Genomic DNA, 19,336 nt, shown 5'->3' with positions numbered 1-19,336 from the left:
TAAATATTAACATGGAGTATCACCCACATGTATTAAATTATGGATGAAATATCATTTGAAAAAGGACAAAAGTACACACTACTCCCTTTTGGTGACATTATGTTTTATCCAAACACAATTGAAAATGGAGGACCATAATGCAACCTGATGTCCCACAACATGAAGAAAAATGCACATTGTGTTTGATTGTGTGGAAATATGGAAAAGCGGTTATGAAAGTCTAAAAGGACAATATTCCTACTGGTCATATTCACAAATGATCTGAAATAATAGATTAGACTCTGCTCCATAAAATATGGACAACAAAAATAAGGTAGAAGATGCATGCATAACTCTAAAAAAATACACCCATAATTGTTTGAATTCTACTGAAGTTTACCTATATTTATAAACATTTTCAACAATATAAACAGTTATGCTTCCTCACGTAAAATTGGAACCAGACTTCCTAATATAGTAATTAGCTAGAGATGCTTTTGTTTGTAACTTTAAAAAGAGGTGTGGAATTTATTAGCACACCAGTATGTTTGTGTGCAAGGTGTGTGAAGTGGAGGTGATCCAGAACAGTGCAGAGGATGGATGGTGTACATTGGATTCCCAGGGCAGGAATCAGGCATCAGGAAATCTACTTCTGCATCATATTAATCCTCAAGGATTTTCACAACATAGCAGATCAGAATGACACTAAAAATATTTGTCTAATAAGGAGCTTTGGATGTTGGTCTCCCAGGGACATAGAGACTGTGAGGAGTCAGCCCATGACAACCTCCCAGAGCAGCGCTTACCTAGTCAGGAGGTGCACACCTGTGCTCTGTGCTGGGATGGCCTTTCCTGACCAGGAGCCTCCTGCCTCACATGGTGTCTCAGCCCTTCCTGAGGACAGATCTTCTGTCTTCAGTATCCAGGCCACTTTTCAAGCTTTGTTCCACACTAATGCCAGCCAGGGAACACAAATGCTTTTGTGAAGAGGACAGGTGTTTTAAAGCAACTACATCTATGGGAAGTAGTGAGGAGGGGACAGGTATGAAATGATCTGAGCCAGGCATCCCGTGGTCCACAGGCTGATTCCTCAGGGACAAGTTATGATGAACATTGGGACCAATACACAGCCAGTTCTCGATCTGCCTGTCTCCTACATTCTCTAAAACATGGAAGAACTTATTTTCCTCTAGAGCAGAAATCTCACCTTTCTCACACACACTGCTGTACATATTTCTGACATTTGCTTGAATTCTTGTGTTTCACAGGGAAGGTGTTTGAACAGCTTCTCCATTTGTTTCCAGCCTGGTTCTTGATGCACCCCTGCACAGAAGTGTGTCTGCATTATCCCTATAGCTGGGCTAGAGGACGCTGGGGAGAAAGTGGAGACACAGAGACTCAGCTGGCTGCCTTCCTCGTACACCTGCTTGTCTTTATAAAATTACCATGTATTTTATATAACTGCAGTGGAGGTAGTACAATAAATAAAAAACAGAACCACCTTTCAACTCATTCCAGGATTAACCAATGCTGACATTCTGCTGCATCATCTTCAGTAAGTAAAGTAACAAAACAAAATGCTTACAGCAGGCATGTCTCCTGTCTCCCTGTCAATTCTTGTTCTGCTTCCCAGAGACAACATCATCTTGCTGGTGAAGTAACCCTCCATGCATGGCTTTGTGTTGTATATATCTTCATACACAGACACAGCGTAGAAGGCCCCAACCATAATACCCACAAAGTAGGGAATGGAGAAAACAATTCTGACATAGCAGTATAATGTTGACCCTGCTAATTAAAATTAATTTGCCATGCACTATGTACGTCATGTCCAGGATGTGACCTCTCCTTACCCACATATCCCAATGGATGAGTGCAGTGGCATTATGGCCTGACACATGTGGAATTTAGCAAGCCTTTCAGGTGATTCTGAGGTATGCCAAAGTTTGGGTACCATACACTGCAAGATATATTGGATAGCTTAATTCTCCTCTTCCTGTTTGTTGGTGGCAGGAAATATTTTGGAAGGAAACCCACATGTTATTCTTTCAGTCTCAGCACTTTGGTACAAGGTGTGCCCCAGAGTTGGTGATCAGTAAAAATAAGGGACAATAATGGGAGTGGATGGAGGACAAGGTGTACAAGTTGGTGATGGAGGGAGAAATTAGAAGAGGGTCAGATGTGAATTCACTAGGGCTCACAATATATACAGTTTCAGTGCTTTATTTTAAGCACTGGACCCCAAACTTTAGCATATTTCAAACCAGTGGAGGGATTGTTAAGATATAAATTCCTGGTCCTTCCCCAGGATGTATCCACAGTAAGCCTGGAGTGCTACCACCTCTGCTCATTTCCACAAAGTTCCCAACTGATGCTGCTGCTCAGCTGGGGACTCTTCATTTCTTTTCCTTTACCCCCTCTTTTCCATCAGATTCCTAAATACCATGGAACCCAAAAATGACACAGGAGTTCCTTATTTCCTTCTTCTGGGATTAACAGAGGATCCAGAACTGCAGCCCTTCATCTACAGCCTGTTCCTGTCCATGTACCTGCTCAGCCTCCTGGGGAACCTGCTCATCATCCTGGCCATCTGCTCTGACCCCCACCTCCACACCCCCATGTACTTCTTCCTCTCCCACCTGTCCTTTAATGACATCTGTTTAAACACAACCACAATCCCAAAGATGCTGGTGAACATCCAAGCCCAGAATCAGCACATCACGTATACAGGCTGTCTCACCCAGGCTGGCTTTGTTGTAGTCTTTGTTAGTTTTGAAAATTGTCTCCTTGCAGCAATGGCCTATGACCGCTATGTGGCCATCTGTCACCCCTTGAGGTACATGGTCATCATGACCCCCTGGCTCTGTGTCCTGCTGATTCTCCTCTCCCTGCTCCTTAGCGTTGGGGATGCCCTGCTCCACGGTCTGATGGTGTTGCATCTGTCCTTCTGCACAAACAGGGAAATCCCCCACTTCTTCTGTGAACTTGCTCAGGTCATCAACTTGGCCTGTTCTGATACCTTCATCAATAATATCCTTTTATATTTTGTGGCTGGCCTCTTTGGGGGTGTTCCTGTCTCTGGGATAATTTTCTCTTATATTCAAATTGTCTCCTCTGTTTTGAGAATACCTTCAGCAGAGGGAAAGCGTAAAGCCTTTTCCACTTGTGGATCCCACTTGTCAGTTGTCTCCTTGTTCTACGGGACAGGTTTTGGGGTGTACATTTTTTCTGCAGTTACTGACTCTTCCAGGAAGTCTGCAGTGGCTTCAGTGATGTACACTGTGGTCCCACAAATGATGAACCCCTTCATCTACAGCCTGAGGAACAGGGACATGAAGGGGGCCTTAAGGAAACTCATCAGTGAGGTACCTTCCCTGTGATTCTGCCATCTCCTCTGGACTTGGGTTTCTAGAATGAGGCAATGTCATAAAACTGGGAGATCCACGGTGTTTGCTTCTTGCACCTCCAAATTTTTCTTAAAAGCCTAGATAACATAATAGGAAATGAATTATCACCTGGAGATGAAACCCGTGTCTGCCTTTTATTTATCTCTGTGATATTTGACACGTTTTAATTCTCTAAATGCAGTTTCTTTGCGCAGTTTCCATTGAAGCAGAGGCTGAGGTAAGGGTCCCTATTTTAAGGTTTGATTTTATTTTGTGGATCATTCTGAGAAGAAGGAAAGCTGCAGAAGGTTGACGGGACAAGAAAAGATTGAAGCGAGGCTGTGGTCATATCTAGAGTCTAGCATCCACCTGAACTCTGGGTAGGGCCATGTCAGCTGCACCCCAGAGTCTGGTCTGTAGTTGAGGAAGGGAGCTGATCTGTTTAGTTAGCAGCCTGATCACTGGTATCCCTCTGAGGAACATGAACATGGAACGCACTGAGTCTCATTTTATGAAGTTTGCTTAAAAGGTTGTCCCACTAGTTCGAGAAGGTTGTGAGATACATGAGCTTCATCAGTGAGAATGCCTTCATTTCTAAGAGCAGGGGTATCTGACTCCAGTATCCCCAAACCATAGAGTTATCTGTCATTGCAAGGATTCAGTAGAAGGGAATATACAGGACAAGCGGAGCAGGGATACATTCAGACCTCTTGCATCTATTTTGGTTCTAGGACTGGTTCTCCTCAGGGTTATCAGGTTGTGGTTCCAGATGGAGATGTCATATCAATACAGGATGCCTGCAGACAGAAAACTGTCCTCCCTTGAGCCTGATGATGTCTGAATTTTCCATGAAGTTAACCAGAAGATATCTCTGTGATGGGTTGAGTAGTGGCAGTTAAAATGCAATGTCCACATCCTATTTTCTCTGACTTGTCAGTAATAGATGTTATAGGGATGAAAGTTACTTAGATGGAATTAGGGTGTTTCAGAGGATGATCTTATTCTGCATTATCTGCAGGGACCCAAATTGTCTTCCTTGTCTTTTTGAAACCTTTCTGTCTTCATACCAGAGCAGGTACAAGAACAACATGGATATTTACTTGTGTGTGAGAGATTGTCTTCAGCAGGCTAGGATTCAGCTTAGGATACACTAACCAATCACTGCTTTACCTTTTCTTTTTTTCAAATGCCCGTGAGCATTTCATCTTTTATCCAGTCCACTCCTCTGTTTTGGGAAAAAAATAAAGATACATTACAAATCACCTTGGAATAAAAGTGTTTTAATCTATGAGTAATTGGGAGAAATGAATGTTTAACCAAATCACAGTGATAACAGCATGATATTTAAACATAATCTCTGGTCCTGAGTGTGCGCCCTGTTTCGAGGTTGTCCCTGACTACCATCTACCTGTGTGGTTTGAGAATTGAAAATCCTGGAGAGCAGGGGAAGCATTTGTGGGTTTATTCAAGTGGAAGTTATCAAGAGGCAGGTGATGGACTCTGATTTACCTTTCTGGATTCGTTATTCTGCACTACTTCCAGGTCATATCATGGAGTGATGGATGCTCAACTTGAGAGTCTGGCTGTGTGAATCAGATCCCTTCACTGCCAAACCGCATGTCAGATGCCAGGTCTCAATGCGCCCATGTGCCCGTAACCTCACTCACTCTGTATTTACCTTTATGTGAATTGAAGTTAAGAGTAAAATGGGGGTTGATGGACATACTGATTTCATAGGTCGGTTGAAGAATAAAATTAATTAAAGAAGCAATGGCCTGAGAACGATGCCTGCTAATAGAGCTACGTGAAGTATTAGAAGTGGTGGTGGTAGAAGCAGCTTACCATGGTTATTCCATTTATAATTATGCTTGTTGCTAATATTATTAATTAGGAAATTATACCAGGAGATATGAAGCCAAATCAAGGAATACTGACATTTAATGGGGAATTGAAAGGACAGGATTTGGAAGCCCATTGACAATGAAGAGGATTACTTGACTCATGATCCTAAACCCCCGAGCAGCCCAGCCTGTAGAGCCCTGATGACGCTCACCGTCCGCTCTGGGGACGCCCTGGGTCTATTCCCACCTGTGTTGACTTGATCATCCATTCCTCCAGTCGGTGTGGGGTCTCCAGAGCAGCATGAGCATTTGGGAATTGTTAGAAAGGACACTTTTTCAGCTCATGCCCAACCTCCTAGATCTGCTCCTCTGAACATGGAGCCCAGCAATCTGATTTATCAGGTCCGCTAACTGATGCTGATGCTAGAGACCAACTGCTCTAAAATCTGGATTTGCTATATTTTGGCTTTGGTATTCCCGGTAGTTAGAAGACTTGAGATGTTATTCAAGGCAAAAGCCACCTGTTGTTTTTTTTCTTAATTTCAACAAGTTGGTGTGATGTGGGCAAAGAGTAAATATTCTGTAAATAAAAGCGGGATGATTGTAGACTAGCACACAAGACTATACAAATAAAAGAGGTTTAGGGAGTGAGGCTGAGAGAGGCAGATGCCAAAGAGCGCATTTCACAGTATTTATTTCAGATTAAAATGTGAGGGTTTTCTAAATTAAGGGAATTTTTACATCAATTATTGAGTCTATCACCTATGTACTTTTTCCATTTGCCTCATCAACAACATGGACTGATAAAACCAAACAGGTTAGCATAATTCCTCTTTCTGGCTCATTCAGGGGTTTCCGAACTTCACCCATTCTTGTCTGGGCTCTTTCTGACCATGTAATTGGTCACTGTACTTGAGAACCTGACTTGTGTTTCACCTCCACTCCAGTCCCCAAGATGCTGGGGCACGTCCACACACCAAGCACGCCCAGCAGTTCGCAGACTGCCTCACGCAGCTCTGCTTTTTACCAGATTTTGTGGGCTTGGAAAACTTTCTTCTTGAGCCAGTGGTTCATGTATGACTGGTATGTGGCCTTTTGTTATCTACCAGATACATCATCATCATCATTAATCCCACCATCCCTCCCTGAAGCCTGCAAATTCTACTCTCCCTTTTCATTAGCACTGTGGATGCCCTGCCTCAAGCTTTTGATAGGGTTTTCATTCCACACTGTTCAGAACCCTGTAGATGCTAGAAGCTCTTGGAAATGATCGAATCAATGGGGGTGGAGGGAATCAGTGACACAGGAGAGAGAGGGGACAATGAGCAGAACTATGTCGTAAAGTAGACAAAGTCTGTGAGTTCTAAGCACAAGAGAATGTATAGTTCATGATCAAGGGGACATACAACTGAACACATTTCTATGAAGAACTAATAGAAAGCAATTCATCTCTTAAAAAAACACCTTCTCATGACACCTCATCTTACCCTAGCTTGTATCTCCTTTCTCCTTTCCTGTTACAACAAAACTCATCAGAACAGACCGCTGTATTCACACTCCCCCATATCCTCCCATTTCTTCTGAGCTCATTCCAACCTAGATGCAGTCTTGAACATTCCACAGAACCCACACTGAAGAGCTGCTGAGGTTCTCTACCTTGTTAAGTCCTGATTGTAATTATGCATTCTTCTTCAAATTGTCTTGTCTACAGGACCGACTCAGTTTATTGCTTATTTATAAACTGTCCTCACTTGGGTGACAGAGCTGCACCCTGTGTGGTTTCGCTCCTATTTCACTGACTAGTATTTCCTGTTTTCCCACCACCCATTTTCATCACCTTCCCAAACCCCAAGCACTGGAGGATGTCCACGCTCCCTCCCCAGATCTCTGCTCTGTTCGGACTACCTTTACCTACTTGCAAAGTGTCCAGATTCATGGCTTTAAAGACCGTTCTAAAACTAAGGACTCCCAATTGTTGTTGTTGTTGTTATCATTAATCTACAATTACATAAAGAACATTATGTTTACTCGGCTCCCCACTTCACCAAGTCCCGCCCACACACCCCATTACAGTCACTGTCCATCAGCGTAGTAAGACGCTGTAAAATCACTACTTGTCTTCACTGTGTTGCACAGCCCTCCCCATAAACCCCCGACATAGTAATTATACATGCTAATCGTATTACCCCCTTTCTTTCCACCCACCGTTATCCCTCCCTTCCCACCCATCCTCCCTAGTTCCTTTCCCTTTGGTAGCTGTTAAGGACTCCCAATTTTATGTCTCCAGAAAGGTGCAAAGTTAGGAGATTCCATGAGTCAATCTGAATGAACAGCAATTATTAATGCTCATTTCCCATGGTCATTTGATAAAATGTACAACAATTAAAAGGAATAAATGAGAAGTAAATGGATTGACACAAATAAAGTTCCGAAAAGCAAGTAATTTCCTAACAATACCTCTAAATCATGGTTCACTTAAAATAAGTTTTGAAATGAAACGACAAATATGAAAGCTTTAGTTACTGAATAGAAAATATTTCAAGTATACGAAAAGTACAGAGAAAAATAGTTCTGGGTATTCACCTCTAAGGACCATGAAATTAAATATCTTGCCATATCTGTGGCTGGTGATTCTAAAGAAATAAAATTACACATATTTATTTTTCCATATCCTAAAACCCTTTCTCCATTGAAACCACTTCCTGAAATTGGATGTATTATTCCTGTTTTTCATAAGTTCAATCATTATCCATAAAACATATACTTTTTTGCATTTGAAATTTACATATTTTACATGGCATTTTTGCATTCCAGTTTTTAAAAACAATACATTTAATGTCCTGGCACATTTTTCTGTTTCATTTGTGTTAACGACCTTTCATATTTCAGCAACCCGATGCATCACAATTTATTCTCCTTCTCCAACTGAAAGGTATTTTCATTATTGCCCTTACACACACATTCAAGCCCACACAAAATATGTAAACAATTGTAAATAACAGAGGGAGAACAATAAATTCGACACTGTCGTTGCCTCTGGGAACTGAGAGGAACATACCATGTATACTATATTTATTCATGTTGTTTTATGATATTAAGAAAATATTTCTTATGGTAAAAGGTCAAGTATTAGTAATTCAGGAAGAAGGATCCATGATTATTTGCTTCTTATTCTATTCTGTTTTGCCTTTTCAAATATTTTATAGACTCCTAAAGAGAAACAGGTAGAGTAGTAGTCTCCTCCCTCTCAGAATACTCATAATCAGGAAACCATGTCAAAACCAGAGATCTCTTCTACCAAGGGGTGCCCTGAACTAGGAGTGGGAGAGCAAGGAGAGGGTGGCCACACACCTATGTCGCTTGCTAAAGAAATGAAAGAAAATGTTAGGTTATTCTAGAATAATCTTCAAAAATGAGCAAGAGTAGATTGCTCTTGAGGATGGAAAAAGTCCAAATGCTTAAGGATCACAGTAGATGGTTATTCAAATGAGAGATACTTGAGAATTTTTGCAAAGGGAAAAGCAAAGAGGTCTGGGAGAAGATGGTGTGCCACTATGTAGGCCCCTTGCAGGTGACCTATTCTGCTTATCCTCTGCATGTATTCACCTAACAATTCCTCTGGAGGGACCAGTGAACAATGACCTATCCCTGTTGCAAAACATGAAGTAGGGGATGTCAGATTACTGGGTACCCATAGTAAGGGATGGTATTTAGTTCTTTCCTGTATGTGAATTATAAAAATGGTAAGCTCTATATGCAGAGAGCCCAGAAAGACAGTGAAGCCATTGGGTTTTTGAGCAGAAATAATTGTCAATGGGACCAGTCTCAGGTGTGCTGTATATGATCTGGGCATGTCTGTTGACTAGGTGGTCACAGGAAGACTATTGGCAGTGTCTGTGTCCCTTGGGATTTCAATATCCAAAGCCCCTCAATATTCAAATATTTTTACTCTCATGTGATCACAGGGCAGCACAAATCCTTGAGGAGCAAAGCCCAGAGATGAAGAACTTGGATTTTTCTGAGTCTCTTACCCTGAGAGGGTAAATGAATGCCATCTTCTTCCTCCGTGTGGCTTGGCTCATGTGCTTTTCAAGTCACCTGGCCACCCAAACACATCTTCCTTATGGATCTTATGAAGTCCCCACATCTACAGAAGCAGTGGCCTTCCAGCTTATTCAGAAGAATCTCCCCAGCTTGTTGACAAATGCACATGGAAGAATACGGGTCCTCAACTGTCAACATGCTCATAAGAAGAAAAGGGTGGAGAAAATGGCATTATTAATCATTTTTAATGTAAAATGATAGATTGTTTTATACATCCAATAATACGACAGCATGTCCATAGAGAATCATACCTCTTTAAGTCCTTTAAAAAAAAAATAACTGAAGACTTCTTCAGCCAGAGTTCATTTATCTCAAAATCAACTCAAATGAGTGAGGTGACCTAACCATACCAATACTACACATGATGAAAGTGAGTATGGTGTTGATACTGGCTTTGTTCACCGAGTTGAAGAATGAACTTTGCAAATGCTCAAGGTAGGCGAGCAGGAGAAAAAGGCTTTTTATTCAGAGAAAGCAAAAGTACAGAACTCCCAGCACACACCGGGAGGGGACAAGAGTGCCTGTGTCTGGTCTTTGTCTAGGGCTCTATGTCCCAGACTTAGCGGAGTTGTCTAATTTCTATAGTTCCCACTGGATTACTATCCATTATTTTGACCAATCTCATTGAAAGTTGTCTATATTTCCAAATTTGGCTAGCTCCTACCAAGCTCACATGACTGTAACTGCCAACAAAATGAAAAAAAAAAGATGTTCTCACCACAAGTATCAAGTTTTTGCACATTCCTGAGGCTCTCAGTAAGCATCCTGTTTCTGTCCCTTCCCGAGGCCCTTATCCTGCTCCAACTGGAAAGGAGCTGCCCCATCTTTTCCCTGTCTCAGTGAGTTCTGATATCATTCTTGGAAACAGTTTAATAGCAAAAAACTCAACAATGACCTGGTTGGGGTAAGAAAGTCCAGCTCCCTTTCCTCTCAGTAGGTCTAAATCTGGGGCAAAACCCACACAGTCCCAACCACTGGGTGAGGCAGAAACTTGTGCCCACCTAGGACCATGGCCTTGCCTACATACCCTTCTGCCCCAACCACCATCTCCCAGTTTATTTTGAGAATCTTCCCCCCAAACCACTGTAACAGGATCCCAGAGCCCAGGAACTCTTTATGGAACATGGCCCAGAAAACTGAGTTTAGATGGCTGAAATGATTTGTCAACGATTCCAGAGTTAGAGACAAAGACCAAAATCAGGTTTTAAGCCTGAGTAGACAGGCCCCTCGCCATCATGTTTTCTAGTCACTTTATAGAACCTTAGTCATTGAAAAGTTAGGCACTCTGAAACACCAGAAGGCCTTTCTCTTGGACTCATTCTAGACCTGATGCAAATAGGATGACAAAATCATTAAGGGAGAGGAGTCCTCCTGATGAGTTTCCTAAAGGCCCCCTTCATGTCCCTGTTCCTCGGGCTGTAGATGAAGGGGTTCATCATTTGTGGGACCACAGCATACATCACTGAAGCCACTGCAGCCTTCCTGGAAGAGTCAGCAACTGCAGAACTGATGTACACCCCTAATCCTGTCCCATAGAACAAAGAGACAACTGAGAGGTGAGACCCACAGGTGGAAAAGGCTTTATACCCTCCCCCTGCTGATGACACTCGCAAAACAGAGGAGACAATTTTAGCATAAGAGAAAGTGATCCCAGAGAGAGGAAGACCCCCAAAGAGGCTAAACACAACAAATATCAGGAAGTTATTGATGAAGATGTCAGAGCAGGCCAGCTTGATGACCTGAGCAAGTTCACAGAAGAAGTGGGGGATTTTCCTGTTTGTGCAGAAGGAGAGAGGCAGCACTGTCAGACTGTGGAGCAGGGCATTCCCCATGCCAATGAGCAGAGAGAGCAGAATGAGCAGAACACAGAGTCGGGGGGTCATGATGACCATGTACATCAGGGGGTGACATATGGCCACATAGCGGTCATAGGCCAACGCTGCAAGGAGACAGCTTTCAAAACTTATAAAAAGGAGGTCAAAGCAGATCTGGGTGAGGCATCCAGTGTAACTGATGTGCTGATTCTGTGCCTGGATGTTCACCAGCATCTTGGGGATCGTGACTGTGCTTAAAGAGATGTCAGCTAGGGATAAGTTAGAGAGGAAGAAGTACATGGGGGTGTGGAGGTGGGGGTCACAGCTGATGGCCAGGATAATGAGCAGGTTCCTCAGAATGGTGACCAGGTACATGGACAGGAAGAGCTCAAAGAGGAGGGGCTGCAGTTCCGGATCATCAGACAATCCCAGGAGGAGGAATTCTGAAATATCTGTGTGATTTCTGGGGTCCATGTAGTTAATGAACCTATGGAAAATATTGGGAACAAGAAAATAAAACATACTGTTCATGGACCAGCCACAGCACCTGGGTACCTGTTAGAAATGCCACTCCTTGGGTCCTGCTCCATCTTACTAATGATATGTCTCAGGGCAGGTGTTCAGCAACATGTTTTTACAGTCCCTGCAGATAACGCTGACCTGTACATTAACGACTGAGGACTGTTACCCTAGAAACACGCTCATGCATCCCAAGAACCCCAGGTAATACAAAAATCTTTTCCCCTCTTTTATCTCCCTCTATCCTACTTCCCTCCCTACTTCTCTACCATCTTGTCACTTAATCAGCCCAAATTTAATTGAGAATGTCTTTCTGACACACTGGCAAGTTCTGGGAGCAGAATAAAGACCACGTGAGTTTATTCCCTCAGAAAATTCCACACCTCCAGACAATCAGAAACATGCGAATGAAATTGCAAAATTTGTCTTATCTTCAGGATCATCTTTGCAACATGACACCAAAGCTCTTCTGTGGGTGGATGTATTTAGTTGCAGGTGAAATGATCACCTTAGACAAGGGCACTCCAAGCAGCTTGTGGAGATGCATGTCTCCTAAATGCTGACCTCATGTCCAGCACTGTCTAGTGGACATTATGTTACCTGCTGGCATCATTACGGTAGGATGCTTGATATGTTTCCTGGAAACTGCATCATGGAAACAGAAGGTCTGCCTCTGAGAAGGGCAGAGAGACCCAGTGAAATCCCTGGTTTCTGGGAAAGAAGATGGTGGCAGGGGATGTGTCTCAGCTTTTGCTTCCTGGCTCTGCAGCACTGTTGAGTGAGGTGGTCACAGAGACACTATTTGCAGGCTCTGCATCCCTGGGGGCTCAATATTCAAAGCTCCTCATTAGACAAACTTTATTATTATTCGGGTCCCAGGACAGTGCAAACCCTTAAAGACCAGGACTGTAGAAGGAAGGCAATTGGGATGGCTGCCTCCCTAGGCTGTGAGGCCAGGTGTTTACCATCTATTTCTCTCTTCCCATTGCACACAGCTTGCCCATGTGGGAACATCAGCCTTCTCTCTTTGGACCCAGTCTGCATGTTTTCAGTAGAAGCTATGGCATTTAATCCAGTTAGTGATATCAGGAAATTGATTCTAAATTTAAGTGTGAAAACATATTTTGTGTAAAAATACACATTTTTAAGTATACCTAAATAATGGTAAAATGCACTCAGATTTTTCATTCAAGATCCCCTGAATGTTCCATGGGTCTTAAAATTCATTCTATTTCATACTGCAAATTCTGATCAACAATATTTAACCATTTCTGACTGTCATTAATATAGACTGATTTGAGATTTTGAACACCTTTCCTATTTCATCTCAATAGGTTCAGGGTACATTTTCACTTCATGGGATCATGGGTTGAAATTATGACACTTCATCTTTAATAGAGTTATGAGAAATTACAATGTCATTGGCAAAGCACTTGTCTGCTGTGTGATCCATACTGTGAGTGGAGTGAATGAGATTTCTTCCTTAAATTCTAGGTGAACATGTTACTCCATTTTATTGTTCATTACAAACATTTCATCATTAATGAATTTACTGTATTCATGTACTGATCATTTTATATTATCATGTGAACTTTTTAGATCATCTTGTGTTGAAAACAATATGGCTATTCCTCAAAATATTAAATGAAGAATTACATATGATATAGTAGTTCCACTTCTAGATGTATTCTCCCAAAAAAGGAGGCAAAGACTTGAAGAGGCATTTGGAACAGCCATGCTCATGGCAGCATTATTCACAACGGCTACACGGAAGATGCAGCACACCTGCCTTTTGAACTGATGAATGGATAAACAAAGTATGGTACACACACAATGTGACTTTATTGAAACTAAAAGGAAAGAAGTTCTGACACACACTGCAGCATGGATGAATTTTAAAGATATTATACTCAGTAAACTAAGTCAAAAAGGGGTACACAGTGTTTGATTCTACTTGAATGAGGTACTAAGATTAGTGAAATTCAGTCACAGAAATGAGAATGAGACGGCCAAGGTCTGGTGTCAAGAGGACCAGGGTGGACTATCAATAGGTACTGATTTCAGTTTGAGAGATGAAGAATTCTATGGATGGCTGGGGGAGGCGGGTAGGAAACATGGTTAAGGACACTGACCTGGACACTGACAACTGATGACAGCGGTAAAAGAGCCTGAACAGCCAAAGCCATCTTAAGAGAAACAAAGCTATAGGCATCATGTTTTCTAATCCCAAACTATATCACAAAGCTAAAGTAACCAAAGAAGAATGGTCCTGGCATAGAAACAGACACACAGATGGGTGCAACAGAGGAAAGAGCCCACAGATAAACCAGCACATACATGGTCAACCTATATTTGACAAGGGCACTGAGATTGCTCAGTGGGAAAAAGACCATCTCTTCAATAAATGATTTATGGAAAACTGGTAACCATATTCAATGAAATGAGATTGGATCATTATCTTACAACCCCCAGAAATATTATGTTAAGGTGGGTTTAAGACTCTAACATGGGACCTGAAACCATAGAATTCTCAGAAGTAAGTGCAGGGAAATTTCTTTAACACTGTTTTTGGCAAGGATTGTTGAATGTGACACCAAAAGTAACAACAACACATGGGACAAATAAGAGGTAAACTCTTCTCACTGTGAATCACTGTATTGTACACCTGAAACCAGTATAATACTGTTTATCAGCTATACTTCAATAAATACTAAGTAAATAAACAAATAGACAATCAAACTCATAGAAATAGTAGAATGTTGGCTACCAAGGAGCTGGAGGAATAGAGATGCTCATACAAGAGCACAAACTTCTAGATAAAGGATTAGCTTCTGAGGATCTCATGTGCAGCATGGAGGTTATCACTAGTCATGCTGTATTTTTGATATTTTGGTCTATTGAATATTGCCTAAGGAGTAGAACTGAAATATTCTCACCGTAAGAAGAAATGTTATTGATGTGACAACTTAGAGGTTTAGGTAATGCTATGGTGGTAATCATTTTGCAATACATAAATGTATCAAATCAGCACACTGCACAACACAATTTTATGTGTCAGTTCTAACACAGTAAATCAGGAAGGAAATGATCAATACTGGAAATAAAATATTGTCTATTAATCCAATTTGTGTCATCCTGGTTACATTACATCTTCCTTTTCTCTGGCTCATTTCGACCTCTGTCTAACTTGTAAGGATACAAGTGATTATATTTAGGGCACAACGTTGATAGTCTGGGAGGAGGTCATCCCCTAAAACACTCCAATTTCAGGTAAATAACATTCACTCTTTTATCACATAATATTAATAAGTTACTGGGCATAGGAGCATAGGTTATGGACAAGTAGAATGTGATGAGAGTTACCATATAATCCACTGCAGAGATATCTTCTAGTTGACTCCATGGGAAATTCTCTACTAACCTGACCCAGAGAAGGTCAGCTGGTTTTCTGTCTCTGGCATAGTGTCTGGGATGTCAGTGTCTGGGGGTGACTAGTGCCACCACCTGGTGACCCTGAGCAGAACCAATCCAGGAACAACACACACGTGGAGCACTGAATGCATTCCTACCGCCCAGTTCCTTGACATTCTACATATCTGAAATCCTTGTAAAGACAGAAAGCTCTGTTATTTCATTATATTAGAGGTCAAGAACCTTTTCTTTTTCACTAATTTGTTCTTCTTTTTCTAGTATCACTAATTGTGGGCTTAGCCTGTTAATTTTGGATTTTTTTTGTTTCCTGCGGTAAGACTTTATTGCATGTACAGTCCTCTTACAACTGCCTTCACTGTATCCCACAGGTTTCAGGCTGTTGCGATGCTGTCATTTGTTTCCATATATATCTTGATAGCTGTTTTTATTTTTCCATTGATCCATTGATAGTTAAGCCTCAATGTGTTCATGAGCTTTTCCGTTTTCTTTCCATAATCTATTTCTAATTCCATACTTTATGATCTGAGAAGCTGGTTGATACAATTTCAATCTTTTTAAATTTATTGAGGCTCTACTTACAGCCTAATATGTGATCTATTCTGGAAACATTCCATGTACACTTTAGAAGAATATGTATCTGCTGCTTTTGGGTGGAGTGTTCTGTAGATGTCCATTAGGTCCATCTGTTCTAATATATTGTTAGTGCCTCTGTCTTCTTATTTATTTTCAGTCTGGCTGATCTGTCTATTGGTGTGACTGGTGTGTAGTTGTCTCCTAAAATGAAACTGTTACATTCCACTTCCCCCTTTAATTGTATTTGTTTCACATATGCAGGTGCTCCTATACTGGGTGCATAGATATTTATAATGGTTATATCCTCTTGTTGGGCTGACCCCTTTATCATTAAGTAATGTCCTTCTTCTTCTCTTGCTACTTTCTTTGTTTGGAAATGTGTTTACTGTCTGATATAAGCACTGCTGTTCCTAATTTTTTCTCCCTAATATTTGTTTGAAATATCTTTTTCCATCTCTTCACTTTTAGTCTGTGTATGTCTTTGGGTTTAAAGTGAGTGTCTTGTAGGCAGCATACAGATGGGTCTTGTTTTTTTTATCCATTCTTCCACTCCTTGTTTTTTTGTTGGAGCATTCATTCAGTCCATTTAAATTTAGGGTGATTATTGATAGATATGTACTTATTTCCATTGTAGGTTTTATATTTGTGGTCACCAAAGGTTCAAGGACAGTTTCCTTACTATCTAACTGTCCATCTTTAATCACTTATTACTCTTAAGGTTTTTCCCCAAACCTTTTCTTCTTCTTCTTCTTCCTCCTCCACTCTTTATATATCCAGGTCATATTCTGTACTCTTTGTGTATCCCTTGACTAACTTTGCTGGTTTAATTTTGTATTTACTTAGTAATTAATTGTTCTTCTACCTTTACTGTGGGTTAATTTTCTCTCATGACAACTATTTAGCCTTAGGAACATTTCCATCTAGAGCAGGTCCCTTAAGAACTCTTGTATTTCTACATATAAAATGGTTTGGCTGTGGTGAAGTCCCTCAACTTTTGCTTATCTGGGAATAGTTTAATCCTCACTTCAAATTTTCATGATAATCCTTCTGGATAGAGTATTCTTGGTTGGGGACCCTTCTGTTTCATTATGTAAAATGTATCATGCCACATTTTTCTCCTGTAAGGTTTTTGCTGAAAAGTTTGCTGATAGCCTGTGGAGTTTCTTTTATATGTGATCTTTTTTCCGTCTCTGGCTGCATACAATACTCTCTCCTTGTCCTTAATCTTTGCCATTTTAATTATTATATGTCTTGTTATTGTCTCCCTATGGTTCCTTTTGTTGGGAGATCTCTGCACTTCCATGACCTGAGTGTCTGTTTCCTTCCCCAGATTGGGGAAGTTTTCAGCAATTGTTTCCTCAAAGATACTTTCTATCCCTTCGTCTCTCTTTCCTTCTTCTGGTGCCCCTATAATCAGAAAGTTGTTTCATTAGGTGTGGCCACACAGCTCTCTTATTATTCTTTCATTCTTAGAGGTCCTTTTTTCTCTCTGTGCTTCAGCTTCTTGGTTTTCCTGTTCTCTAACTTCTATTACATTTACTGTTTCCTCTACTTCGTCTAATGTAGATTTAAATCTCTCCGTTGTATGTTTCATTTCAGATACTGTATTCATCAGCTCTGGGTGGCTTCTTTTGAGGTTTTTCTATCTCTTTCTTGAAGTCCTTCCTGAAATAATGTATACTTTTGTGTAAATATGTGAACATGTTTATGACTTATGAAATCTTTATTGAGAAGATTGGTGATTTCAGTTTCAATAATCCCTCTTTCTAGTTTTTTTTTCTTGAATTATTGTTTTGGCCAAATTCATGTTTCTTCATTTTTTTAGAGTTTCTTATGGGATAATAGATTTGTGTAGGAGGCACTCTCTAGTGCCCAGGAGCTCAGTTTCCTGTGTGGGGGCCCCAGTTGTTGGTGTGCAGTGGGTGTTGCACCTGTGTGCCTTGCTAGTAGTATTCTGATTTCAGGTGGGCTGTGTGGGTCATCAGCTGGTCACAGGAGAGGGAAGAATACTCTGTGGAGCTGTCTTGGGTGGAGCCACCCTCCATCCAGCTTGCTGCAATGACAGGGGCTCAGGACTGGTGGCTGCCAGGAAGAAAGACCTCTTGGGGCTGAGCTGCACATGCATGCGCTATGTTACTGGGCTGGAGCTGTGGTGGACAGAACTGCCCTCTGCATGGCCTGCTGCAATGGCAGGGACCACTGGTGAACAGGACTAGCACCTGCTGGGAAGAAGGAGCTCCCAAGGCTGGCTTTTGCATGAAGCTCCTTGGCTGGCCCAAAAGAAGGTTGAGCAGGGTGTAGGTTCTCCCCCTGCATACCTGGGATTAAAGAGTGATTTCACTGTGAGCTGGCAGGGCATGCACCACTACGAGGAGTCTTTGAGCTGTGTTATCAGTGAGGGAGATGGAGCATCTGAAGCTCCTGAGGGCTCCCAACCTGTTGGGCTGACCGTGGGCTGAGGACGTATTGCCTACCTGATCTTTCTTCCACACAGAGAATATTATGCAATCCATGCCCCTCTGGCACCCCACGCACTGCTGGGACGTCTTTCATACTGCCCACTCTTCTATCCTTCTTGGGAGCAGGTAGGGTGTTCCTTTTCTTCACAGGCAGCTGGGATCTCAGCCTCCCCAAGTGTTCTGCCATGTCTATTGTCCAGCCCCACCAATGACCGGGATACCATGCAATGTGGGCTCATGCTCCCAGAGCAAATCTCCAGGGACAGGTGTTCAGGGTCCTCCTGGGCTTCTACTCCCTCCCTGCTCCACTCCTCTTACTCAACTTTGTGGGCCTAGGTGAGGGGAGCTCTTGGGTTAAACCAGATCATGTCTTTGTCACTTTACCCTTTTCTGCAGGGTTCTCTCTTTTCCCCCAGATGTAGGTGGTCAGTTCTGCCGTCTTCAGGTTGATTTCAGGCGTACTTGTATTTGCTGTATTTTCATGTTCTATTTGATTTGGGGAGGAGGTTTTTGCCTTGACTTCCTACACTGCCTTCATTTTTTTCCCATCCTCATTGTAGGTGTTTTTATTGCAATAAAATACAGGTGTACATGAAGTCCTCGTGTCACATAGTTTCACAATCTTGATTCTATTCTTCTGGAGTGAATAACCAGAATAGAACTTTTATTATTGGTAACCCTAAAACTTTTACAGTTAATATCCACAAACAATTGCAGTTCTGTATTTTGAATGCTTTGTGTACACTGAACGATACTGTATATGTCTTTTATAATTGGCATTCTTGCATCTTTCATTTTTTAAATCAGTGTTTATATATTTAGTCCTGCTTCAATATTTTTAATTACCAAAGATTGATACATTATATTGCTATATCACAATTCATTTCTCTATTCCCTCATTCATGGGTATTATGGTTGGGGCCTTCTATGCTGTGTTTGTGTATGAAGACATATACAACATAAAGCCTGGGGGATTACTTCACCAGCAAGGTGATGTTGTCTCTGGGAAGCAGAACAAGAATTGACAGGGAGACAGGAGACATGCCTGCTGTAAGCATTTTGTTTTGTTACTCTACTTACTGAATATGATACAGCAGAATGTCAACATCGGTTAATCCTGGAATGAGTTGAAAGGTGGTCCTGTTTTTTATTTATTGTACTCTCTCTGCTTCAGTTACATAAAATATATGGTAATTTTATAAAGAAAATCAGGTGTATAAGGAAGGCAG

The 19,336-nt window shown here is 41.5% G+C and overlaps 2 protein-coding genes across 2 annotated transcripts; one reads left to right on the top strand and one right to left on the bottom strand.

Annotated features, from left to right (window-relative positions):
- The first annotated feature begins 2,402 nt into the window (after positions 1–2,402).
- Positions 2,403–3,359, top strand: LOC118929193 (olfactory receptor 7G2-like). The gene has a single exon (XM_057490112.1). The coding sequence runs from the start codon at positions 2,424–2,426 to the stop codon at positions 3,357–3,359; it is 936 nt and encodes a 311-aa protein (XP_057346095.1). The 5' UTR covers positions 2,403–2,423.
- A 7,303-nt stretch (positions 3,360–10,662) lies between these two features.
- LOC118929206 (olfactory receptor 7G2-like) lies at positions 10,663–11,598 on the bottom strand. Its single transcript, XM_057490111.1, has one exon. It carries the CDS (start codon positions 11,596–11,598, stop codon positions 10,663–10,665), a length of 936 nt encoding a protein of 311 aa, XP_057346094.1.
- Between the last annotated feature and the right edge of the window lie 7,738 nt (positions 11,599–19,336).

This window comes from Manis pentadactyla, chromosome 12 (genome assembly GCF_030020395.1).
Source record: "Manis pentadactyla isolate mManPen7 chromosome 12, mManPen7.hap1, whole genome shotgun sequence".
NCBI lineage: Eukaryota > Metazoa > Chordata > Mammalia > Pholidota > Manidae > Manis > Manis pentadactyla.
The sequence above is the reverse complement of the archived record's forward strand: the minus strand, read 5'-3'. Positions and strand labels throughout refer to the sequence as shown.

Excerpts from the sequence above, each read along its gene's own strand:
- LOC118929206 (XM_057490111.1), bottom strand. The coding sequence starts at position 11,598 with ATGGACCCCAGAAATCACACAGATATTTCAGAATTCCTCCTCCTGGGA.
- LOC118929193 (XM_057490112.1), top strand. The coding sequence starts at position 2,424 with ATGGAACCCAAAAATGACACAGGAGTTCCTTATTTCCTTCTTCTGGGA.